The 26,648-nt window shown below is 44.5% G+C and overlaps 1 protein-coding gene across 1 annotated transcript in view; it reads left to right on the top strand.

Moving 5' to 3' along the window:
- Positions 1-26,648, top strand: part of galnt14 (UDP-N-acetyl-alpha-D-galactosamine:polypeptide N-acetylgalactosaminyltransferase 14 (GalNAc-T14)) — a 226,087-nt gene that overhangs the window by 112,908 nt on the left and 86,531 nt on the right. Inside the window, exons 4-5 of the mRNA XM_055232313.1 lie at positions 6,527-6,594; positions 13,938-14,003. Of these exons, the coding sequence (XP_055088288.1) occupies positions 6,527-6,594; positions 13,938-14,003 (134 nt within the window). The remainder of the gene's footprint in view (positions 1-6,526; positions 6,595-13,937; positions 14,004-26,648) is intronic.

Here is a 26,648-nt window from a genome sequence, read left to right as displayed (position 1 = left end):
CTCCTTATGGTTAGCAATATAATTCTGTGCAAAATACATATCTATTGTGCAAAATTAACTTTTTGGAGCTTTCTCTCATGTTATAACATTGTTCATCAGAAACATGTCTGAAGAGGTTTTAGATGTCATCCATGCATAATTGAATAAGGTATCGATCTCTCCTGGGCCCTATTTGAACCCTCCTTATGGTTAGCAATATAATTCTCTACAAGGCTCCACCTACAAGCCTACATCACCCATGCTTCACTCGACAATTCTCCATAAATATACAAAAACATGATACAAAACTGTACTGTACAACTTGACAAACCTGATGTGATGTGCAGTAGTTTCATTAGTGGGATGCAGCTGAGTGTGTTGTGATAGTGCTCTGAAGGGGGAGTGACTTAGAGTGGAGAGCAAAGTGCATGTTAATAGTTTTTTTGGGGCAAATGTAGCATTTTCAAAACAATAAAAGGAAATATGGCGATCTAAATATGTTATGTGTTACAGTTAATAACCAATAGAAGTAAAATACCTCCTCTTTAATACCCCATAGAGATCAAATACCTCCTCTTTAATACCCCATAGAAGTAAAATACTTTTTAAAGACAACTAAATTGTTGAAACCAAAGGGGAGAGAGAGGAGAGGGGGAGGGAGAGAGAGAGAGAGGGACAGAGACAGAGAGAGAGAGATATATTGGACCAAATAACACAATATTCATTCACTGAACTGCACCTGGAAATGGAACAACTGTTATGAAGCGTGAATATGGAGAGAGAGAAAAAATAAAAGTGAAAGGAAGGGAGGGAGAGAAAGGGGGCAAGAATGAAGAAAAGAGAGAGAGAGAGAGAGAGAGAGAGGGATGTATTGGACCAAATAACACAATATTCACTCACTGAACTGCACCTGAAAATGGAACAACTGTTATGAAGCGTGAATATGGAGAGAGAGAAAAAAGAAAAGTGAAAGGAAGGGAGGGAGAGAGAGGGGGCAAGAATGAAGAAAAGAGAGAGAGAGAGAGAGAGAGAGAGAGAGAGAGGGATGTATTGGACCAAATAACACAATATTCACTCACTGAACTGCACCTGGAAATGTAACAACTGTTATGAAGTGTTAATATGGAGAGAGAGAAAAAATAAAGAGAGAGAGAGAAAGGGATACAAAAGAAAGAAGAGAAAGAAATGGAGAAAAAGAGAGGCTCTTAAGAGGGGGAGAGAAAAGGAAAGAGAAAGGAGGAGTAAGAGAGCATAGGAGAGGGAAGGGCAGGGAGAAAGAGAGGGAAGCAGAGAAATAGAGAGAGGGAAATAAAGGGGGTAAAGGAGAGAAGAGAAAGTGATGGAGAGAGCAAAAGAAGAAGAGGGAAGGGAAGAATAGAGAGGGAGAGATGAAGGAGAATAAAAAGAGAGAGAAGGGGATAGAGAGCCATAGAGAGAGAGAGAGAGAGAGAGAGAGGTGCAGAGAGAGTAGATGGGAGAGACAGAAAGCATAAAAGAGGAGGTGTAGTGTAGTTAGTGAGTGTGACTCTCAGTCCAGTGGCTCAGAAACATCGACACAGAGCAGAGGAGATGGAGAGAGTTTTATTTAAAGAAAAAGAGAGATCCAGAAAAGAGCAGAGTCTGGGGAGGAGGAGAGAGTGGAGTGTGTAATCTACAGGGGCAGTTTACAGCCTCTGTCTGTAACAAGGACTTAAAGTGGAGGTGCTATACCAAATACATATACTAAATGTTACATCACTGTTCCCTCATCAGAAACCTGCCTGAAGATATTTAGATTTTGTGTATTTTGATTTACTTCAACAATAAAGTCATAAAGATCAATGCGTGTTTGAGTCATTTAGCGATCTCTGCAGGGCCCTATTCATCCCTCCTCCATAAATATAGAAAAACATGACACAAAACTGTGCCCAGCGACATGACAAACCTGATGTGATGTGCAGTAGTTTCATTAGTGGGATGCAGCTGATTGTGCTGTGATAGTGCTCTGAAGGGGGAGTGACTTAGCACTCCAGACGACAAAAAATATAAAAAGCGCTCACACAGACTCATGTTAAAGATTCTGTATGTAACTGAAGAAGAGTCTGCCACCTGCTTATCTCCTTGGAGATATGTTTAATGCCATACTGTGGAACAGTCCAGGCAGTATTCCTTCTGAAGATTTCTTCATAAAATTCCGTAATAATCCTTTCTAACATGTATAATTCATGACTTTAAATGTTTGTGATCTGTTCTGAGTTTAATATTTACAAGTCCCTCTGCTGCAGTACCGGACATATTTGGGATTTAGCCTTTCAAACCTCCTCTCTCTCTCTCCCTCCCTCCATCTCCCCCACTCCCTCTTCTTCTCTCTCTTGTTCCAACCTCTTTCTCTCTTTACTCTCTTCTCCATCTCTCTCTCTCCTTTCTCCCTCTCTTAAGTATGAAATTTCTATGTAAATTCAACCTTTTTTTTTCAACCTTCTCTTTCCTCTTCCCCTGCTCTCCTTCCTTCTCTCCCTCTCTCTTTATTTCCCTCCATCGTTGCCCTTCTCTTCCTCCCTCTCCTTCTCCCTCTCCCCTCTCTCTAAGTAAGTCTAAATCTTTAGTATTATTTTGCCTCTATCTCGCACTGGCAGCTGTATCAGCTCTGCCAAACCTCCTCCCTCCCTCTCTCTCTCTCTCTCTCTCTGTCTTCCTTTCTTCTCTCCCCCCTCTTTCTTCTCTCTCTCCCTCAGACTCACTTCGCCCTGCCTCCCTTTCTCTTCTCTTCCTATCTCTCCCTCTCCTCTCTCTTCTCTCTCGTCGACTGTTTATATAAATGGACATAGCTAACGTGCTAGCTGTTGCGTTCCAAACAGGAAGTGATCATGGGCGCATTTCCAGCTTCATCGACTCTGGCTCCAATTCACTTTCTATTGAAAACCTGTGTCTCCTCTTTCTGTAACTGCTGCTGTCAGACTAATTTTGGTCTTAAATGTTCATATTAACCCATTCTACATGATCCTGGGGTTTTTATTTCACTATTATATCTGTAAATGTTCCAGAATATGGCATTAAATGTATCTATCTTGCATAAATGTTTTATTCAATCACAGGTGTTTTTTATTGTTCAGAAACATCGTGTAGCGTGCACTCTCACTGTGCCTCTCCACAGATCTCACCTGTAACTTGGCCTGGTGGCACCACATGTAACTGTCTCCACTGATATTGACATGTTTAATTGTGCTGAATAAACTGTAACATTTCTGTGGACCAGAGAAGTTGCACTGTTCAAATTGGATCTGGTTTAGTCCTGGTTTAGTCATGTTTTTGTCTTCCAATTTAGTCCCTCTTGAGTTCTCCTTTAGTCCAGTTTCAGTCCTGGTTCAGTTCTGGTTCAGTCCTGGTTCAGTCCTTGTTGTTGTGTCCTGGTGTAGTCCCTCTTGAGTCCTCCTTTAGTCCAGTTTCAGTTCTGGTTCAGTCCTTGTTGTGTCCTGGTGTAGTCCCTCTTGAGTCCTCCTTTAGTCCAGTTTCAGTTCTGGTTCAGTCCTGGTTCAGTCCTTGTTGTTGTGTCCTGGTGTAGTCCCTCTTGAGTCTTCCTTTAGTTCAGTTTCACTCCTGCTTTAATCCTCTTTTTGAATTATAAACCTGTGTGGAGCCACCGGGGCCTTTATTGCCGTTCGCAGCTGAAAGAACAAAACCCATTTTCTCATTTGTGATACTTCTCTGGGACTTTATGAATGTTTGATACCTGCGTGTGTGCGTGTTAATTTCTCATAGTGTGTGGACTAAAATCTTTACACATATTATGGGGATCTGCCTCTTTTAGTGGTGGAAATCCTTTATTATTAGATCAACAACATGGTGGTAATTCAGATCTGGGTCAAAATAGGTTATGATTAAAGTTATCTAACTATAGTGACTATGGTAAATTTTATTGTGCAAAATTAACTTTTTGGAGCTTTCTCTCATGTTATAACATTGTTCATCAGAAACATGTCTGAAGAGGTTTTAGATGTCATTCGTGCATATTTGAATAAGGTATTGATCTCTCCTGGGCCCTATTTGAACCCTCCTTATGGTTTGCATGTATGATTCTGTACAAGGCTCCGCCCACAAGCCTACGTCACCCATGCTCCACACAGCAATTCTCCATAAATATACAAAAACATGATACAAAACTGTACACTACAACTTGACAAACCTGATGTGATGTGCAGTAGTTTCATTTGTGGGATGCAGCTGATTGTGTTGTGATAGTGCTCTGAAGGGGGAGGGACTTAGGACAGAGAATAACGGGAGGGGAGACTCAGAGCGGTAAAACAAACATGAAACTTAACACATAAAACATGTTAATATTATTTTTTTTGTCTGAATTTTCAAAACAGTAAAAGGAAACATCTAAACACCTCTGCTTTAAGGTTAGGGGCAGTCTCCAGAAACGGAGTCAATGTGATGTCCCCAAAAAGCCTGGTCTATGTGTGTGCGTGCGTGTGTGTGTGTGCATGTGTTTTTAATGAAAATGCCTCACCTCCGCCTCATTTACATAAGCGCCTTTTACCTGACATTTCCAATATGTCCGCCTCTCCTCTGCTCAAGCTGGGAGGAAGAAAGAGGGAAGGAGAGGGGGAGGATGGAGAGGAGGAGAGAGGGGAGAGAGGGATAAATATGTCCACCTCTCCTCTACTCAAGCTAGGACGAAGAAAGAGGGAAGGAGAGGAGGTGAGAAGGAGGAATGAGAGGGAAGAGAGGAATAAATGTGTCCACCTCTCCCCTACTCAAGCTGGGATGAAGAAGGAGGGAAGGAGAGAAGGAGGGAAAGAGCGATGAGAGAGGAGGAGGGAGGGAAGAGAGAGGGATAAATATGTCCACCTCTCCTCTACTCAAGCTGGGACAAAGAAAGAGGGAAGGTATGAGGTTAGTTATATTGACATTCAGTCCTGGTTTAGTACCGATTTAGTCTGTACAGTCCTGGTTTATTCCTGGTTTAGTCCTAGTTTTGTCCTGGTATAGTCCTGGTTCAGTCCTGGTTTAGTCCTGGTGTAATCCCATATTTAGTCCTTGGTTCCATCCTTCTTCAGTCAAGGTCAATTTCAGTTTTTTTCCAGAGTCAGTCCTGGTTCATTCCTTGTTGTTGTGTCCTGGTGTAGTCCCTCTTGAGTCTTCCTTTAGTTCAGTTTCAGTCCTGCTTTAATCCTCTTTTTGAATTATAAACCTGTGTATGGAGCCACCGGGGCCTTTATTGCCGCTCACAGCTAAAAGAACAAAACCCATTTTCTCATTTGTGATACTTCTCTTGGACTTTATGAATGTTTGATACCTGCGTGGGGACTTCATTCACACATGTTTTCGTAACACTTTATTTTTAGCCTGTCTATATCTTCAAAGCTCAAAATGCTCCGTTCCACCTTGTGATGTCATGAAGAGGTAGTTTTCAAGCAAACAGCTCCTTTTACCATTGGTTCAGTAGAGACAGGTAATTCCAGGACTGAAATGATCCAAATGATTCTAGTGAAGGTGTGTGAGTGTTTCAATTTGTCGGAAGAACTAAAAAAATAAATTTGCAGGGTTTCTGTGTTAAACATGTGACTTTGTTAATGTTGTTAATGACTGTTAATGTTTTCTTTCTCTCTGCTCCCCTCTCTCTCTCACCCCTTCATTCTCTCTCTCCCTCTCTATCCCTCTCTCTGCTCCCCTCCCTCTCACTCTCACTCTCTCAACCTCTCTCTCTGCTTCTCTTCCTCTCCCTCTATTTCCCTTCCCTCTCATTCTCTCTCTCCCCCTCTCTGCTCCCCTCCATCTCACTCTCTCTCTCCCTCTCTCTACTCCCCTCTCACTCTCCCCCTTTCTCTGCTCTTCTCCCTCTCACTCTTTCTCTCTCTCTCTCTGCTCCCCACCCTCTGCCTCTCTCTGCTCCCTCCCTTTCACTCTCTCTACTCTCCTCCCTCTCATTTTTTTACTACCCTCTCTCTGCTCCCCTCCCTCTCATTCTCTCTCTTTGTCTCTCTCTACTGTCCTCCCTCTCACTTTCTTACTCCTTCTCTCTGCTCGCCTCCCTCTCACTCTTACTCCTTCCCTCTGCTCCCCTTCCTCTCACTCTCTCTATCTCTGTCTATCTCTACTCTCCTCCCTCTCACACTCTTACTCCATCTCTCTGCTCGCCTCCTTCTCACTCTCTTACTCTCTCTGCTCGCCTCCTTCTCACTCTCTCTCTCCTTCTCTCTGCTCGCCTCCCTCTCACTCTCTCTGCATTTCTCTGCTCCCCTCCCTCTCACTCTCTCTCTACTCTCCTCCCTGTCACTCTCTTACTCCTTCTCTCTACTCGCCTCCTTCTCACTCTCTTACTCTCTCTGCTTGCCTCCCTCTCATTCTCTCTCTTCTTCTCTCTGCTCGCATCCCGCTCTCTCTCTCCTTTTCTTTGCTCCCCTCCCTCTCACTCTCTCTCTCCCTCTCTCTGCTCCCCTCTCTCTCACACTCTCCCTTTCTCTGCTCCCCTCCCTCTCACTCTCTCCTCACTCTCCCCTCCCTCTCACTCTCTCTCTCTCCTCACTCTCCCCTCCCTCTCATTCTCTGTCCCTCTCTTTCACAGTGTACTAAACCGGACTCCCGTTCACCTGATTCATGAGATCATTCTGGTGGATGACTTTAGTGAAGATGGTGAGTGAAAATGACCCCTGACCCCCGCATCATAAATCATGGAAACTGAAACATCTAAACTCAACATCTCTCAGGCCTCTCAACTCATCCTGGAGGACTTTTTCTTACCTGATCTGCTTTAAAGTGGAACTACACACCTAAACTCCGCCCATAAACACATTTAAATAAAGATGTTAAACAGGGTGGGGTCTGGAGGACTAAAGGAGAGAGTGAGGAGGGGCGGAGTCTGGAAGACTAAAGGGGAGAGTGAGGAGGGGCGGAGTCTGGAGGACTAAAGGGGAAAGTGAGGAGGGGCGGAGTCTGGAGGACTAAAGGGGAGAGTGAGGAGGGGCGGAGTCTGGAGGACCAAAGGGGAGAGTGAGGAGGGGCGGAGTCTGGAGACTAAAGGAGAGAGTGAGGAGGGGCGGAGTCTGGAGGACTAAAGGGGAGAGTGAGGAGGGGCGGAGTCTGGAGGACTAAATGGGAGAGTGGGGGGTGGGGTCTGGAGGATGAAAGGGGAGAGTGAGGGGAGAGTAAGGGGAGAGGAGGGGCGGGGTCTCGAGCACTAAAGAGGAGAGTGGGGGGGTGAGGTCTGGAGGATTAAAGGGGAGAGTGAGGGGAGAGGAGGGGCGGGGCCTGGGACATATAAGGAACAGTGTGATTGGTTTAACGAGTCTCCACACTTCAAACTCCTGCCCATCCAGCCAGGTGTTTGTGATCACAATAATCAGGGTAGTCCTGAGTGATGTCCCATAGCACTCAACATTGCACTCGCTAATTGGTCGCTAACTTTCACCAACTGTACGTAATGTTTTTATTTTTTTTATTTTGTGGTTATGACTGACAAAAGAAGTACGCAGCTCTCCCCCTGTCTGTTGTTCTAATTGGTCAGCTGGCATTTACCCCGCCACCTTTTCTGAGACATAGTTTCATTCAGAAAGTCCTGGATTGTGAATCTGTGTTGTGGTACCACTAATGCAGAAACACTCATGTTTGGGTTAGTCTGTGCAGGTTTATGATAGATAAATGCAGCCAGCTTCATAGTACAGGCCTGGAGTTTAGTCCTGGTTTAATCCTGGTTTAATCCTGGTTTAGTCCTGGTCAAGTCCTGGTTAAGTCCTTGTTTATTCCTAGTTGTAGTCCTGGTTTATTCCTGGTTGTAGTCCTGGTTTACTCCTGCTTTAGTTCTAGCTTAGTCTTGGTTGTAGTCCTGGTTTAGTCCTGGTTTAGTTCTCCTTTAGTCTTGCTTTAGTCCTTATTTAGTCCTAGTTTATTCCTGGTTCAGTCCTGGTTTAGTCCTAGTTTTGTCCTAGTTCAGTCCCAGATTAGTCCTGTTTTTGTCCTGGTTTAGTCCTAGTTGTAGTCCTGCTTTAGTTCTGGTTTAGTCCTAATTTAGTCCTGGTTTAGTTCTGGTTTAGTCCTGGTTTAGTCTTGTTTTAGTCTTGGTTTAGTCCTGGTTTAGTCTTGGTTTAGTCCTAGTTTAGCCCTGGTTTAGTTGTTGTTTAGTCCTGGTTTAGTCCTGGTTTAGTCCCTGTTTAGTCCTAGTATTGTCTTGATTTAGTCCTGGTTTAGTCCTTGTTTAGTCCTAGTATTGTTTTGGTTTAGTCCTGGTTTAGTCCTGGTTTCTCTCATGTTTGGTTCTGGACTAAACACTATGTAATTCTAAAAAATATTTTCAAAGCTGTTTTTCAGTCAAAGCTTTTCACATGGACTCTAAACATCACACAAATGTGTACAGCCTTTACACCACACACACACACACCCACCCCCACACACACCCCCCCACACACCCCCACGCACCCCCCCCCCCCCCACACACACACACACACGCACACCCCCGCACACACAGACGCACACTTCTCGTATTTATCTGTGAATGAACTCAAAGGTCTTGTTTACTCTGATCAGTGAAAGAATTTTACCATTATAAAACTACACATAAAACAAGGGAATTTTTATAGGATTTTTCTAGTACTGCTACTACTACTACTACCACTACTTCTACTACTAGCACTAGTACTTCTGCTACTACAGCTGCTACTACTACTACAGCAACAACTAATATAACTGCTGCCACTACCAGCACTAATCATAGTGTACTGGTAGGGAGGTGCCTCTTGACCTTCTTCGGTCCCACCCACTTTTGCCATAAATGTGATTAAACTGCTTTCTTTGTTGTGGCACTTCTGGTTCATTCATTTCAATAGAGAATTTGGAGAAAGTTTGGCAGCTCTGTCTGATGTAAAGCAGGTTGATTTGTGTCAAATGTTCAGTGGTCATGTGACCAACACATCGACCTGTCAGCAATTCTCTGGAGGCTTTAAAACGCCGCTGTGGTCTCTGTAGAACTGATCTGCTGTCAAGATTGGCCCCATGGAAAATAATACAACCTGAATGACAATGGCGCTGCCCACGGCAACTCAAGGGGAATATCCAGCCTCATGCAGTCACAAGACACAATAAAAACAAACACCTGCCACAATAATAATAAAAGTCATAAAAGGAAAATGGGTGGTTACACCTTCAAACCATTTAAAAACACCATCCTGTTTGCATCACCCTGGTAATTCTAAGCTAATTCTAAGTTTGTGGCTTTGCGACGTGGCTAAAGCTAAAGCTAGCACTAGTGTAAACACTAAACTAGTTCTGGTTTATTGTCAGTTTTTTCTATGTTTATTTCACTTCTCTGCACCTCTGTGTTTCACGTCTCTGTGGCATGTCTGATGTGTTATGCTCTGGAACAATCTGGAGCGTGAGACAGGCGGATGGGTGCAGTGGAATTGAGTTTCCTCCACAGAGTGGAGGGTGAGGAGCTCAATCACACTGGAGGAGCTCGGAGTAGAGCCACTGCTACTTCACGCTGAGAGGAGCCAACTGAGGTGACTTCTACTACTACTACTACCTCTACTACTGCTACTACTACTACTGCTACTACTGCTACTGCTACTACTACTATTACTACTGCTCTTACGGCTACTACTACAACTACTGCTACTACTACTACCTCTGTGTGAGGTAGTACTCTGTGTGGGCCGCTTCAGACCCTCAAACAGCCCAATGCTCTTCACTTCTGGACTCCCCTGTGTCACCCCGTATACCATCCCCATGGAAACAAGGCTTTACTTTACCGTTCCTGCGCAGGCTTGTAACAGCAGAGTAATGGGTTTTTCCTTCAGGTTTGTGAAGTAGTTTATCTGAGAGAGGAAATGTGTAATACAAAACAAGCTCCTGATGTGAAGATTATATCTGAAGAGAGAAAGAGAGAGAGGAGGGGAGAAAGAGAAGAGAAGAGAGGAGAGAGAACAGAGAGGGGGAGAAAATGTGCAATCCAAACAAGCTCCTGATGTAAAGATCCTATCAGAGAGAAGAGAGAGGGAGGAGAGGAGGGAGGAGGAAGGAGAGAGAGAATGAAAGAATAGAGGAGAGAGGAGGTGTTATTCAAACAAGCTGATGTAAAGATGATATCAGAGAAGAGAGAGAGAGAGGGAGAGAGGGAAACAAGGGGGAGGGACAGTGTGAGCAAAAATGTGTAATCCACAACAGTAAGAGGGAGAGGGGGAGGTAGAAAGAGGGAGGGAGTGGGAAGGGAAAGAGAGAGGAAAAGGTAGACAGAGGGAGGGGGTGGGAAGGGAAAGAGAGAGGAGGAGATATATAGAGAGAGGGAGAATAGGAATAGGAGAGATGTGTAAGGAAGGCGAGAAAGCGATGAGAGAGAGGAGAGATGGAGGGAGGAGGACAGAGAACAGTCCAGGTGCATTTGAGGAGACAGGTTTTAGTTTGTGCATCTGATCGTGTTAAAGTCCTCTGCACATTCAAAAGCTCACATCTTTATTCACACACAAGAGGCACAAGTGACAGAAGAACCAGAGTCTGGGCAGAGTTTAAAACAGCGGGACCACACTTCTTCATTGTAAAGTGAACTGGAGCCAGAGTCTGTTTGGGACGCGGTGGATAGCACGTTAGCTATGCCCATTATCACGTTAGATAAGTCCATTTATACATACAGTCTATGGTCTACCCCAGGCCAGCTGCGCCTACAGTAGAGTCCCACCACCGCCGAGTGTGGACTACATGAATAATGCAGCGTAAAAAACACTTTGGCTGTCTGAAAAGGCACTGTATAAACCAATGCACTACTACTACTACTACTACTACTACTAGTACTACAACTACTGCTACTACTGAATGAATACAATTACTGCACAAATTCCTTCAAATATCTGTTCTCATGTCACTGCTGTTCTTTCAGTCCTGGTTCAGTTCTGGTTCAGTCCTGGTTTAGTCCTGTTTCAGCACTGGTTCAGTCCTGCTTTCGTCCTGGTTTAGTTGTGGTGTAGTCCTGGTTCAGACTTGATTTAGTCCTGGTTCAGTGCTGGTTTAGTCCTGGTTTAGTCCAGATTCAGACCTGGTTCAGTCCTGTTTCAGACCTGATTTAGTCCTGGTTCAGTCCTGGTTTCTTTGGTCTGAAACTCAAATGTCAGTTTGATAAAAGGGTCGTCTCATCTGCGTCACAGGTCAGCCACTATCTTGGCTCATTCTGTTCATGTGGAGAAGTGACCCAATAGATCTGTGCCAGGGAAAGGTCAAAGGGTGCAGACAGCAGCCATCATTTAAACAACTGTCAGAAAGAGAAATAGAAGACCAAGAAAGAGAGGGAAGAGGAAGGGAGAGAAAAAGTGAGAAAGGGAGGTAGAGAAAGAAAGAGGGAGAGAGAAAGGGAAAGAGAAAGGAGTGGAAAAGAGGGAGGGAGGGAGAGAGGAAGGGAAAGAGTGTCGTAACGGCAGAAGCAGGGCGGACCAAAGAATGCAGAACTCGGGGCAGTTTACAATGTTTATTTACAGTTGGTGCAGTTAAGTAACAGTAGTTCATTAAACCAACAACGAGTGGGAGACAGGGTGCAGGCCAGAGTCCGGGAATGCGTCGTGACGAGCAGGAACCGGGGCAGGCGACGGGGAGCAGGCCGGGGTCTAGGAAGAGGCACGGAGACGGAGACGAGGGGTAGACAGAACCAGAGCCGGAGTGGGAGACGTGGTCAAGCCGGAGCCCAGGACGAGACAGGAAGGTGAAGACAAGGCATGGACTGTACCAGAATCGGAGCGTGGGATCAGAAGCCGAACCAGAGACCAGGAGCCGGGACGAGCGAGGGAGCAGGAATCTGTGAGGTAGCAAAAATCCAATCAGCATCAAAAGGGTAAGCACCAAAATACAAGAACAGAGCTGGAACATTCACGTTGGACACGCGGACGGTCTGGCACCGAGTGTCTGGAGCGGGTCCCTCTTATCCACGGCAGCAGGTGGTGGTGATTGCGCTAATAGAAGGCAGGTGCGAGCAGGAGGAGCTGAGAGCTCCGCCCAGCTCCATGTTGAGGCAAAGTGAGGGAGGGGGGAAAGGCACACAGGGAGGCAACAAGAGGCAGAAAATGCATGTATCATGACAGAGAGAGAAAGAGACAGGTGGAAGAGCGAGTAGGAGAGAGAGAGAGGAGAGAAAGAGGGGGCGGAAAAGGAGAGGGAGAAGGGAGAGAGCGAGGGAGAGAGAGAAATAGATAAAGTTACATAGCGCACCTTTAATCCTAGCTCATGAGAGTTCAGGGTCAGGCTCATGAATGTTCAGGGTCAGGCTCACAGTGTACAGGGTCAGGCTCATGAGTGTTCAGGTCAGGCTCACAGTGTTCAGGATCAGGCTCATGAGTGTTCAGGGTCAGGCTCACAGTGTTCAGGGTCAGGCTCATGAATGTTCAGGGTCAGGCTCACTGTGTTCAGGGTCTGCCTGGCCAAAAAAAAGGTCGCCACCTGGATTTTACTAAGCAAATACATCCAAGCCTCCTGCAGTTGGTCAGGTCTAGGTTCAGCAACAGTCTGTGCTCAAAGAATGAGGTCATCTGACACCTGAATATACTGAATCACCAGGTTATTCCATCAGTGGAATTTTCTTCCCTGATGGCATGGGCATATTCCAAGATGACAATGCCAGTATCAGGCTCAAATTGTGAAAGAGTGGTTCAGGAGCATGAGACATCATTTTCACACATGGATCGTCCACCACAGAGTCCAGACCTTAACCCCATTGAGGATCTTTGGGATGTGTTGGAGAAGGCTTTATGCAGAGGTCAGACTCTTCCATCGTCAATGCAAGATCTTGGTGAAAAATGAATGCAACACTGGATGGAAATAAATCTTGTGACATTGCAGAAGCTTATCAAAACAATACCACAGCGAATGTGTGCTGTAATCAAAGCTAAAGGCGGAACAACCAAATATTAGAGTGTGTGACCTTCTTTTTGGCCAGTGTAACTCATCCAGGTCATAGGTCAAAGACTGAAAGAACAGAAGGTACAGACTTTCACACATTCTGCACTTTGTGGACTCACATGTTCCAGATGCTGTCAGGCTCTTTAAGACTTCTGTCACATCCTCATCCAGTGACGACTCTTTTTGGAGTTATAATAATAATACATTTATAAGCACCTTTCAAAACTTTCAAGGACCCTATACAGAACAAGCTATAAATATAAAATGCTCATATTAACCCGCTTTACATGATCCTGGGTTTTTATTTCACTATTATATCTGTAAATCAAGATATGAACATTAATAACAGACAAATCAGGTGTCTTAGCGTTGGCTAGTTGGTTGCTATGATACTCGTGGTCAGAATTGCTAATATTAATTATATCTTGGCTCCAAATTGGCCTCTATAACTGTTAGCCGCAATGAGCTTCATTTGACCATAGCCGAACGCTGTGTGTGACGTCACACTAAGTCTTCTTCTTTACACAGTATGTGTGTGTAGGATTGTCTGAACAAATTCATTTTGAAAATGATTTGAAAAAAGGAGTGGATGTTGACTCCCATCAGACCAGTGGAAGTTCCAGGATGATGTTGAACCCTCAGCCCCTGGACAATTACCAACAACAGACTCTGCACACATGTTCTACCTTCAACACACGCATATGGATTAAACATATTTTACATCTAATCAAAATGGAAAAGATCAGACACACTGTTAATGGACAGTCCAACTGTTTTTTTTTTTAAAAAGTCCAACCTTTTCTTAAACGTGCTAAAGAAAAATGGGATATAATGATTAGAGGAGGCTCGGGTCACTGCAGTTTTAATGACACTGTAACTCTGTTTTACAGCCAGGGTGTAGCAAATGTGAGTGCTTATTATTAACCTATTTTTGCTTTTTGTCATGTTTAATTTTCATTACACCCATGCTTTTGGGGGTGTTTTTTCTGTGTGGGAGAAGCAGGTTCTAAGTCAATAATCACTTGAGTCATAATTCTTCTTTAAAGTCCTTATAAATGTTATATATTATCTTATATTATCTTCTATATATGTTCTGTTGTTTTGTTTTGCAGAGAGTGACTGTGAGCTGCTGACCAAACTGCCCAAAGTCCACTGTCTGCGCAACAACAAGAGAGAAGGTACACACTGTCCTTTATGATGCGTTTCATGAGTGTGATTTCTGTAGGAAGACGCATAAACATGGTGTGTTTAGACCCCGGTAGGTAAGACGCCCAGCACAACTGTGCTAAATGTATGTGTAATTGTCATGGGTAAGATTTGGTACAAAGTGTGAAACGACAGTAAAAGAACTTGCAGTAAAATAACATGCAGACATATCAGCTTAAAGAGGGCCATGATGTTAAACTGACTTTGTGGAGCTTTCTCCCATGTTATAATCTCATCAAAACATGCCTGAAGAGATTTTAGATCATCCATGCATGTTTGATTAATCTAGCAATCTCTCCCAGGGCCTATTCAAAGTCCACACAACAATTCTCCATAAACATAAAAACGTGTGATTAAAAAAAAAACTGTACACAGCAGCTTGACAAACCTGATGTAATGTGCAGTAGTTTCATTAGCGGGATGCAGCTGATTGTGTTGTGAGAGCGCTCTGACTAGCGCGGGGAGCAAAAGGGGCCCAACGGCTCGCTCAGACTGCCCGCTCAGCTGTGACTCCAATGTCGGAGGTTCAGTTGCGGTGCTGTGCTGTTGTGTGATTTGAGCTGTTAAACAAGTCCTTCTTACATAACAGTACAGTCACAAGCTACCTAGCATTAGCCAACAGTTTATCAGTGAGTCACTCTCACCTTTTTGTGTACTCTTAAACAGGACCATGAACGCTCACTCTGATCACAGGCTCCTGAAAATTTGCTGTTTAAATCCATTGTGTGTTTTTTCTTGAGTTTTCAGATCTTAAAACTTTTGTGGCCATAGTAACAGCTGAACATTCCACCATAGAGGTACATTTAAAACACCCCCAGTGTGATTCCACTGTAAAGCACATGTGTGAAACTCAAGGCCTGTGGGCCAAATGTGGCCCACCACATCGTTTTATGTGACCCGTGACAATGTAAATTAAAAGGTGCGACTGTCTTAAAATATTAGTTTATCAAGAGATGCACAGTTACACAGACATTTTTTTCATATGTATTCAAATCCATATGCAATATTTGTAACTTGAATAAGTAATAAATATAGAAATGGTTAACTAACACGATTAAAAAGTAGTTGCATTTATTTTACATTACATTTGGTTACATTTAGTCACATTTATCTCACAATTACATCTGGCCCTTTGAGAGCAACCATTTTGTTGATGTGGCCCTCTGTGAAAATGAGTCTGACCCCCCTACTGTAAAGTATGAATTCATTTATTACAGGTCTGGGCCCATACGTCACAGTGGGCGTGTACGTCACAGTGGGGATGTACGTCACAGTGGGCGTGTATGTCACAGTGGGGGTGTACGTCACAGTGGGCATGTACGTCACACTGGGCACGACACAGTGTGTACGTCACAGTGTGTACGTCACAGTGTGTACGTCACAGTGTGTACGTCACAGTGTGTACATCAGAGTGTGTACGTCACAGTGGGCACATACGTCACAGTGTGTATGTCACAGTGGGCACGTACGTCACAGTGTGTACGAGACAGTGTGTACGTCACAGTGGTAGTGTACGTCACAGTGGGTGTGTACGTCACAGTGGGTGTGTACGTCACATTGAGCGTGTACGTCACAATGGGTGTGTACGTCACAGTGGGGGTGTACGTCATAGTGGGCGTGTACGTCACAGTGGACGTGTACGTCACAGTGGACGTGTACATCACAGTGTGTACGTCACAGTATGTACGTCACAGTGTGTACATCACAGTGGGTGTGTACGTCACAGTGAGCGTGTACATCACAATGAGCGTGTACGTCACAGGCTGTATGTCATAGGCGATGGAAATGGGTTGATGTGCAAAATGGCGTCTTGAAAATAAGCGATTAAAGATTACTCAAACATGAATCTCTGAAAGCTCTGAAAAGTCCATCTTCCAAAATAGATCCACTTTAAATGAATGAGGTGACGTGATTATGTGTGTAAGACTAAAACAGTCCTGCAGAAGTCTATAGGCCTATGCCTATAGACACACTATGGGCCTCCGCCCACACTATGGGCCTATGCCCCTCCCACATTATGGGCCTATGTCCCGTCCATAGTATGGGCGGGACATAGGCGGGAGGAAGAGTAGGAGAGGAGATGAGGTAAGAGGAGAGAGGAAGAGAGAAGAGATGAAGGAGGAGAGGAAGAAGAAAGGGGAAAAAAGAGGAGAGGAGCCTAAGAAAGAAGAAAGTAAAGATTTGAAAATAGTTGAAAATGAGGCAGAGAGAGGAGGAGAGGAAGGAAAGGAAAGGAGGAGAGAAAGTGGGGAGGAGGAAAGAGGAGAAGAAACAGAACAGGAGAGAGTAGAAGAGGAGAGAAAGAGGATGAGAGGAGGATACAAAAGAGGAGAAAAAAGGAAAGACCTTAGAGGATAGGAGGCTAGGAAAAAAGAGAGCAAAGATCGGAGGAGAGGGAAGAGAAGAGTAAAGAGGAAAAGAGTGAAGAAGAGAGGAGGAAAGGGGAGAAATGTAACAGAGATTAGAAAAACACAGCAGCAGATCACAGAAGAGGAAAGAGGAGAGGAGGAGGAGGAAAGATGAGAGGAGAGGAGGAGAGGAATCTGGTGATAGACACGGTTTAAATGGACTTAAATGAAAATCTTGAGCAGTTTTGTGTCATCAAAGTGAAGTGAAATCTGTCCGTCACATCTGTGACGAATTCCAGCAGAACACTGAAAAAGCCTGTGTGTTATCAGCCCCACTCCTGCTCCTGCTCCATCTCTGTGGGTTTAGAGTCCTGCTCAACAACCGCTTTAAAGAGGGAATTATGTAAAATCCATTTTTAGAGCTTTCTCCCATGTTAGAACGTTTGTCCCTCATCAGAAACATGCCTGAAGAGGTTTTAGATCCATGCATGTTTAAGTATTTTAGCCATCTCCCCTGGGCTCTTTTCAAACTCTCCTTATGGTGCATTCACACCGGGGTGTCAGGGGCATCGAGTTTACATACAAAGTCTATGGTTTGACTCGTGCATCCAAAAGTTGAAAAAGCTGAACGTTTTGGCGTTTGACGACAAAGTGGCATCATTATCTGGAAAAAGTAGAAAGATATCAGCCACAAACTAGTGACTGGTGTGTTGCTGGGCGCACCGGCTAGCATAAAGGCTAGTCATGGACCCAGACACGCCGTTGCCGGGCTGATCACCTCCTTTGGATTTTATGTAATAAATACACTAAACCCACTCTCTCAACCTGGGCTGCAGCGTTCACAAAGACACAGGGAAAACAAAACACCCAAAGGCACTCGCAGAGACCGCAACAACGCACGTCCAGAGCGTCCATGCATTTGATGCACGTCGGAGGCATTTGTCCTCAAATGCAATGGCGTCCAACTAGAGGCATCCAATGCATTCTTGACGCCCGAGTGTGAACACACCATTAGTCTTAGCAGTATGATTCTGTACAAGGCTCCACCCACAAGCCTATGTCACCAATGCTCCACATGACAATTCTCCATAAATATACAAAAACATGATACAAAACTATACTCAGCAACTTGACAAACCTGATGTGACGTGCAGTAGTTTCATTAGTGGGATGCAGCTGATTGTGTTGTGATAGTGCTCTGAAGGGGGAGGGACTGAGCGCAGAGAGCAGAGGGAGGGGAGAAACTTATAAAACATGTCAATATGTTGTTTTCAGTGATTATAGCATTTTCAAAACAATAAAAGGAAACATGGTGATCTAAATATGTTATGTGTTACAGTTACTACCCCATAGAAGTAAATACCCCCTCTTTAAACAGTTTGCAGTGATCCTTATGCATTCTGAGCATCCTAATTATTCATTGTGATGACTTTATAAGCACTTTTCACAACTTTCAGAGACCAGAGTGGAGTTTTGCCTTCATTGCAATGCAACAACTAGCATGGTAAAACACACTTCCTGAAAACACTTTATAATTAGATGCAGATAGTACCTATTAGAAAATCGGGTACAGAAACTAGAAGTTTACATACACCATATAAAAAGACACATGTGCTTTTTTCCTCTGTGTCTGACATGAAATGAGACCAAACTTTTCCTGTTTTAGGTCAATTAGGTTTAACAAAATTATTTCTATTTGCTAAATGCCAGAATAATAAGAAAAGGATTTTTAGACAATTTTTCATGTCTTTCTTCAAAGTCAGAAGTTTGTGTAACCCTTAAATATCGGTCTTCCCAGTCTCCGGAGGCTGTGAGTACGGCAGGTTACATTTAGATTTGACTTATTGACTTTCTTGCTGTTTTCCTAGCTAAAATCACCAACACGGCAGGACAGTGCACAGCTCGTCTCTTTATTGAACAACCGACACACTTAACACGTGCGCGCCCTGTGCGTGTTCACACTCTCACCCATTTCCCGGTGCGCTCCCCAAATGCGCTGCCCCGCAACAACAATAGGAACCAACATTAAATGTAATTTACCCAAACATAATATAAATAAATATTACTTATTAATAAAACAAGTACAAAGTAATAAACAAAATACAAATGCCCCAAATTAATGTTAATATATAAAATAACATACATCAAATAAATCAAAGGTTACAGTCTTCCTCTGGTACCAAATGAAATGTCCCCATTTCAAACAGAACACACAACCGAGAATGAACATAGAACTAAGGCGGCCTAAATTAGCCAACAAACAATATAAACAAAGAAGGCATACGACCATTTTAGAACATAGGGGAAACAGAGAAACAGATAAACAGCAAGAGCACACAAAGAAAACCCATTAAGTGATAAAGTCCCTGTACCTATGTGGCAGACAAATCCTGCGACCAGAGCGGGACACAACAGGGTGGGCAATGAGGGAGACTGGAGGGGATACATAAGGCTGGAGAACAGGGGAGGAAGGAGGGGAAGCAGAGGGAACAGCTGCCTGGGGTGAAGGTGGAGCACTCTGAGGAGCAGTCCCTACTGCAGGTGCAGTTCCAAGCTGCCTACTCCGTCTAGGCACATGTGGTGGAATAGGAGGATGAAAAGGCAGAGCCCCCGATAAAGCAGTAAGGGGAGGTGCCAGTGTAGACACATTGTCCTGTCCAGGTGAAAATGCCTTTACCATATTTGGAATGTCCTGCAAAACTCCTTTGAAAGCTTTGAGTCTATTGTGGTGTACAACCCATGTCCTTGAGTGTGCTTTCCTAGGATCTGTAATCTCATAGGTCACACCTGAATGTCCATCTTTCGTCACACATTTCACAATGACAAATGGCCCTTTCCATCCGGGAGCCAGTTTATTCATTCTGTTAGCGGGGTCATCCAGAAGCACAAGATCCCCTGGCTCGTGTGGGTGAAACACAACTTTCTTGTCATAATAAGACTTCTGACGCAACTTACTAAGTGTGGATTTGTGAGCTGCATCAGCAAATGCATGTGTAGAGCGTGAAGACAGGTAAGAAGCATAAGCTGCAGGTGTACCTGGTGTAGGTGAGGTCAAAGTGGGACTACAGTTCAATATAACGTCCAGTGGCAAGTTTGGTTCCCTGCCATGTACGAGGAAGAATGGGGAAAGCCCTGTGCTAGAATGTACGCTGGAGTTGTAAGCAAGTTCGACTTGTGGCAGAAACTGATCCCATTCACCACCAGTTTGCGCTATATACTTAGCTAGTTGGTCTTTCAGAGTTCTGTTCAGTCTTTCTACCATACCATCGACTGTGCATGGTATGGGGTAGTGTGTGTTTTAGTAATCCCCAGTAACCTGCACAAGTGTTTCACAAGATCTGATTCAAATTGTCTACCCTGGTCTGTATGAATTGACTCGGGCAACCCATGTTGTCTAACATAGTCCTCAAAAATACATTTTGCAACTGTAATAGCACGTTGGTCTTTCAATGGAAACAGATTGGCATAGTGTGTGAAATAGTCAGTAATAACCAGTGCATACCTATTGCCCTGAGATGTAACAGGTAACTCAGTGATATCAGCAGCTACTTTTTGAAAAGGTCTGTCAGCTTCAATACATTGAAGTGGGGCACGCTCATGTGGCACAGGAGAACCTCGTTTTTGACAAGGGAGGCACTCGGAACAAAAAGTATGCACATCACGAGCCATGTAAGGCCAATAGCAGATACGTCTAGCTCTTTGAAGGATGCGTTCTGCATTCAAATGTCCACTTAACTGATTACCATGTAAAGCAGCTAAGGCTGTAGGAAGAAGTGTGTTTGGTAAAACCACTTGGAAGTTTACAGATGAGTGAGAACTCTGTTTTGACTTTCTACAGAGAATCCCATTTCTAATCGTAAGGTTGGGAAACTCATGCCACAGTTTCCTCAATGAAGGGGAGGAATGCCTCAGTTTACCAATAGGTGGCCTACATACACTGTCTTTTACCCATAAAATCATGGTACTGGTAAGACATTTATCATTCTGTTGCTGTCATTTCAACTGTTCTGAGTCAATAGACAGGGTGTTGCCAAAGTCCGGATTATGATTGTCACTAGTGTCTGTGTCCATAGTAGCATTTGTGTTAGTGACATCTACAGTAACACACTGCACTACATGGCCAAGTCTTTCAGTGCTGGGGCGCCTGGACAAGGCATCTGCATTGGCGTGCCGTTTACCTTCCCGGTGCATGATAGCATAGTCATAGACGTCCAATTCAAGGATCCATCTGCTGCGTCAGCCAGTAGGGCCATTGTCAACTGCACTTTTCTTTAGGCTCAGCAGTGGCTTATGGTCTGTGATCACCACAAAGGAGCTGCCTGAAAGAAAGTGTTTAAAATGTCTCACAGACCAAACAACTGCAAACAGTTCACGATCAAAAGTGGACCATTTCCCTTCTGAGGGAGTTAAAGTGTGGCTTGCATAGGCAATAACATGTTCTTTATTGTCCTGTCTCTGGGCTAACACTGACCCAATGCCCTCTAGTGATGCATCAGTGTATAGCAGGAAAGGCTGGGAAAAGACAGGATGTGCCACAACCGGAGGGTTAGTAAGAGCATGCTTAAGTGACTGAAATGCATCCTCACACTCAACTGTCCATTTAAAAATAGCACCTTTGTGAGTTAGTGAATGCAGAGGGGCTGCAATGACAGAGAAGTTCTTAACAAACCTGCTGGTAATAGGAGCATAGTCCAACAAAAGCTCTCACTTCTGGGGCAAGGGCCACTTGCGTACCTTTTCCAGGTTTTTCTCGTCCGGCTGCAGTCCTCGGCTGGAAACAACATGTCCCAGAAACGTCACTTCTGTCTGAGCCAAATGACATTTCCTTGCTTTCAGTTTAAGGCCAGCTGTTCTGAAGCAGTCAAAAACTTCACCTAAGCTCTTAAGGTGGTCACTGAAAGTACGGCTAAATACTAGTACATCATCTAAGTAGATTAAGCACTCTTTCCAATGCAAGCCGTGAAGGACTAGTTCCATCAGTCTTTGGAATGTTGGGGGAGCATTTGTCAGTCCCATCGGCATAACCTTAAACTGGAAGAGACCACTCCCACTGTTGAATGACGTTTTCTCCCTGTCTTGTGGCTCAAGTTCAACCTGCCAATTTCCACTGGATAGGTCCATTGTGCTGAACCAACAGGAGCCTGACAAGCTGTCAAGTGCCTCTGCTGGGCGTGGCAAGGGGTACGAGTCTTTGATGGTGGCAGCATTAAGTTTACCGTAATCTACACAAAACCTATAGGTACCGTCCTTTTTCCGCACCAAAACAAGGAGGACCAGGGGCTGTAACTCTCCTCAATGATGTCCTGTTCGAGGAGCTGCTGGACCTGCCTGTCTATCTCCGCTCGGATGTTTGGAGAGGCCCGGTATGCTCGCTGTTTAATGGGAGGGGTGTAGCCAGTCCTAATGCTGTGCCTAACCAAGTCAGTACGGCCATAGTCCTGGTCATGAGTACTAAACACGTCACAGTAAGATAAGAGTAAAGCCTGAAGCTTTTGTTTCTGGTCAGCAGTCAGAGCGGAGGTATCCAGGTTAACATCTGGCATGAACTGCTTAGTGGACTCAATCGGGGTAGTAACTGCACCTACGTTTGTCTCAACTATGCAGTAGTCATGGTCATGGTCTTGGCCTAAGGGATACAAATCACCTAGTTTAGTATCACTGGGTACCTGTAAGTCAGAGGTAGTTGGATTCATGATCCTAACATAAGTCATCCCTGCCTGGATCGGAGTAACAGTTCGTGCAGTTAGTAATCCCTGGGAGCTGGGTGGTCCCGGTTCAATGACACCTATATAGTCGACGTCCAAGTCAGGCACACCAATAGTGGGTTGGACTTTAGCTAGAAGAGTCATTTGTGACATTGCAGGTACAAGGAGTGGTGTCACAGTAATGGCACTGCAACTCAAAGGGGCCGTCTCCATAGTAGACAGAAGTGGAACCCTGGCACGATTACCCACTTTGAGGACGCCTTCTTTCAAATCTAAAACAGCAAAATGTGCAAAAAGAAAGTCCCAGCCTAATATGACAGGCTGGGTAACATTCCTGACTACCTGGACAGTGTGTGTGAACATTTCACTGCCCAACCTCATGTTCATTGAGAGGGTGGCAAGATTGTCTAGGTAGTCACCCGTAACAGCTCTAGGGACAACTTGAGGTCGCTGTAAAGTTTTTGTTCTCAGAGAGGGGATGGACATTCTAAATGCTTCACTAATCAGTGAGATGTCTGAACCAGAATCTATGTATACTTTAGAAGCAACATTTTCAATAATGGCCAATATATTTCGGGTGAATGTCCTACGTTTGGGTTGTTGTATTAATGTGATGTGGGCCTCATCACTAGGAGCAGACACTTGGCCCTCAGTGTCTACTGCCACTCGTTTCCCTGACTGTAGTAGCCTTCACTAAAGGTCACATGATGGTCTCTGTCATATTGTCTCTGCCTACCCCTGCCTGAGCGTGCTGAGGGGGATCTGGGTCTACCTTCATCAAAAGTAGAGTCACGGTCATAGTCATGGTAAGGGAAGGACCTGTCACCATGGTAATGAGGACGCCATCTGTCTGGACTGCGGAGTCTGGAGTGCCTCTTATAGCTGGAGTGATGGTCCCGGTGCGGAGAAGGTGAAGAAGGTCCCATAGACTGCCGATGATCCCGATGGTCCGGTGACAGCCGACGGTCGTGGTGGTCCGGTGAGCGCGTGGAGAAGCTGTAGTCGCTGTAGGACCTGCTGGACCGGTGATATGTGGGTGTAGATGTGCGGGTATCTCGGACTGGAGACACAGATGGGGTGCGTCGATATCTCTCCCTGCCGCGGCCGCCTCGGGAGTCACGTTTGGACAAATCACTGTGGGGAGCATGACTATGTCTGGCATGGCTCACATCATGTTCTTGTAGTTTCAGAGAGCGAACATCTCTGGAAAGTTGCTTAATGGCATCAAGCAGTTCATCAGAGCAATCTCTGCAAGCATCTCTGGATGCAGGCGTTGTTGCATATGATGTGGTATTTGGTGGAAGTGGAGGAGGAAGTAGCCTTAAAGCCTCTTGTGCACGCTCCCATTTACATGCAACTGCCAGCGCGCCTTCCAATGTAGCTGCACCATGCTCGTGACATTTTGATTGAAGAATGGGGTCTAATCCGGCAGCAAATCTTCTGAAGCGTTCCATGGCAATAGCTGGCTCTCCGTAGTTTGGAAAAGCTTCCAGCACTAACCTTGTGATTTCAGCAGCATAAACTTCTAATGGTTCTTTAGGCAGGCGCTGTCTTGCATTAACAAAAGTTTGAAAATTAAGCAAAAATTCTTTCCCACCAAAAACATCATTGAGCTTTCCTGCACATTGGTCATAGTCCTGTTGCACTGCTGGTGGCAAAGACAGCCAGTATGCTAAAGCATCTCCACTAAGGCGAGTGGGAAGTATTGTAGCTATATCTAGCTGCTGTCCATCTGCGCAGGCTTTAACTGCAAGTTCCAGTCTGGTTTTCCATACAGCAAAACTTTCTTTGTCCTTACCATCGCCGTGGAAACATGGCGGCAAATCCACTCGATAATGAACTATAGTCTTTGAAGCGTCCCGCTGCTGCGGAGCCGCGCCGGCCACACCAGCGTCGCCATGAGCACGTGTGTTGTTGTCCTCAACATCGTTGTCCGACTGCTGTGGCTGCTGCAACATACTGAAAACACTATCCAGCTAAAACGAACAAGTGGAAACTCTGGATCTGCATGAAAGTATCCGTAAACAGCGATCTCGTATTTCCCGAACGAATCATCCACCACCGACGCTAGCTGACTGCCTTGGCTAAGTAGCATAGACAAAAACTAGCAAGAAAAAAACACCGCTGGCACCAGTCTGTAACCCTTAAATATCGGTCTTCCCAGTCTCCGGAGGCTGTGAGTACGGCGGGTTACATTTAGATTTGACTTATCGACTTTCTTGCTGTTTTCCTGGCTAAAATCACCAACACGGCAGGACAGTGCACAGCTCGTCTCTTTATTGAACAACCGACACACTTAACACGTGCGCGCCCTGTGCGTGTTCACACTCTCACCCATTTCCCGGTGCGCTCCCCAAATGCGCTGCACTGCAACAACAATAGGAACCAACATTAAATGTAATTTACCCAAACATAATATAAATAAATATTACTTATTAATAAAACAAGTACAAAGTAATAAACAAAATACAAATGCCCCAAATTAATGTTAATATATAAAATAACATACATCAATTAAATCAAAGGTTACATTTGCATACAGTAAGATTACTATGACAGAAAACCCAGATGATGATGTTATGTCTTTGGAAGCTTCTCATGTGATGATTTTGGTATATTGACAACATTAATTAGAGACACACCTGTGCATGCATTTGAAGCACAGCTGAAACACACTGCTTTTTAACATCATGAGAAAGTCAAAAGAAATCAGTCAAGATATCAGGAAGAGAATTGTGAACACAAGTCTGGTTTACCCTTGGTGCAATTTCCAGACGCCTAAAGGTGCCACGTTCATCTGTTCAAACAATTATACACAAGTATAAAGACCATGGGACTGTCCATCCATCACACCGCTCTGGAAGAAGACAGGTTCTGTATCCTAGAGATGAACGTGCTTTGGTCTCAAATGTGCAGATCAACCCAAGAATGAAAGCAGAAGACCTTGGGAAGATGCTGCTGAAGCTGGTAAGAGTGTGTCATTATCCACAGTGAAACAAGGACTGTACCAACATGGGCTAAAAGGACACTCTGCAGGAAGATGACATTACTCCAAAAGAAACAAAAAAGCCAGATTACAGTTTGTAAATGCACAAAGACTTTACTTTTTGGAGACGTTCTGTGCTCTGACAAAACGTTTGGAGTAAAAAAGGGGAAACTTGCTGCAGGTGGGACTGGTGCACTTCACAAAATAGATGGTATCATGAGGAAAGAACATTATGTGGAAATACTGAAGCAACATCTCAAGACATCAGCGAGGAAGTTAAAACTTAGGCACAAATGGGTCTTTCAAATGGACAATGACCTGAAGCATACTGCCAAACTGGTTACAAAGTGGCTTAAGGATAACAGAGTAAATGTTTTGGAGTGGCCATCACATAGCCCTGATCTCAATCCTATAGAAAATGTATGAACAGACCTAAAAAGGCCTGTGAGAGCAAGACGGCCACAAACTTGGCTCAGTTACACCAGTTCTGTCTGGGGGAATGGGACAAAATTCCTGCCAATTATTGTGACTTGGGTCAAAACGTTTGACCCAAGTCACACAGTTTAAAGGAAATGGTACCAAATATTACATTTCGAGCATTTAGCAAATATAAATAATTTTGTTAATCCTATTTGACCTGAAACAAGAAAAGTTTAATCTGATTTCATGTCAGACAGTGAGACATAAAAGCATGTGTGTCTTTTTATATAGTGTGTGTAAACTTGTGGTTTAAACCTTAAGCAGTGGACAGAGAGTTGTGGGTTAGACTCCTGATGTCTCTCAGTGTGTGGCAAAGTGGTTATCCTGTCTCTTCTTCTCAATGAGGAGGTTGTGGGTTAGACTGCTGATGTCTCTGAGTGTGTGGCAGAGTGGTTAGCCTCTCCTCAGGCTGTGGGTGGGGGTTTGTCCTCTCTTTCTCCTGCCTCTCCGTTCATGCAGAAAATAAAGCCTTATTGAGGGTGAAATGGGATTTTTAATTGTCTGGGAGCGCAGCCGTGTGAGTGCACAATGTCACTGCACCAAGAGGAACCGTTTACCAGGGTTTAGGCCTAGTGCAGTCCTGCTTTAGTCCTGCTTTAGTCCTGCTTCAGTCCTGCTTTAGTCCTGCTTTAGTCTTGTTTTGGTCCTATTCTTAGTTGTAATTGTTTTGTTCTGCTTTGGCGCTGGTTTAGTTCAGATGTCATCAAGGTTTAGTCCTGCTTAGGCTTGAGTAAGTCCTGGTTTAGTTCTACACTGGTCCTGGTTTAATCCTGGTTTATTCCTGCTCTGGTTTTAATGTAGTCCTGGTTTGATCCTGGAGTAGTCCATATTTACTTACAACAATAGATGCAATCTAGTTTGTGTTCACTCTGGAATATTAGAAGCTGCTTGTGGACACATTGGTTAATATGCACTGTCCTTATTCAAATACATACATGATGTGAAAGTTTAGTCCAGGTTCAGTCTTGGTTTAGTCCTGGTCCGGTCTCAATGTGGTCTTGGTTTAGACATGGTTAGTCCTGGTTTAGTCTTGGTTCAGTCCTGGTTTAGGCCTGATTTAGTCCTGGTGTTGGTTGGTTTAACTCGAGGCCTTTAACC

Source organism: Periophthalmus magnuspinnatus, chromosome 24 (assembly GCF_009829125.3).
Source record: "Periophthalmus magnuspinnatus isolate fPerMag1 chromosome 24, fPerMag1.2.pri, whole genome shotgun sequence".
Taxonomy (NCBI): Eukaryota; Metazoa; Chordata; class Actinopteri; order Gobiiformes; family Gobiidae; genus Periophthalmus; species Periophthalmus magnuspinnatus.
The sequence above is the reverse complement of the archived record's forward strand: the minus strand, read 5'-3'. Positions and strand labels throughout refer to the sequence as shown.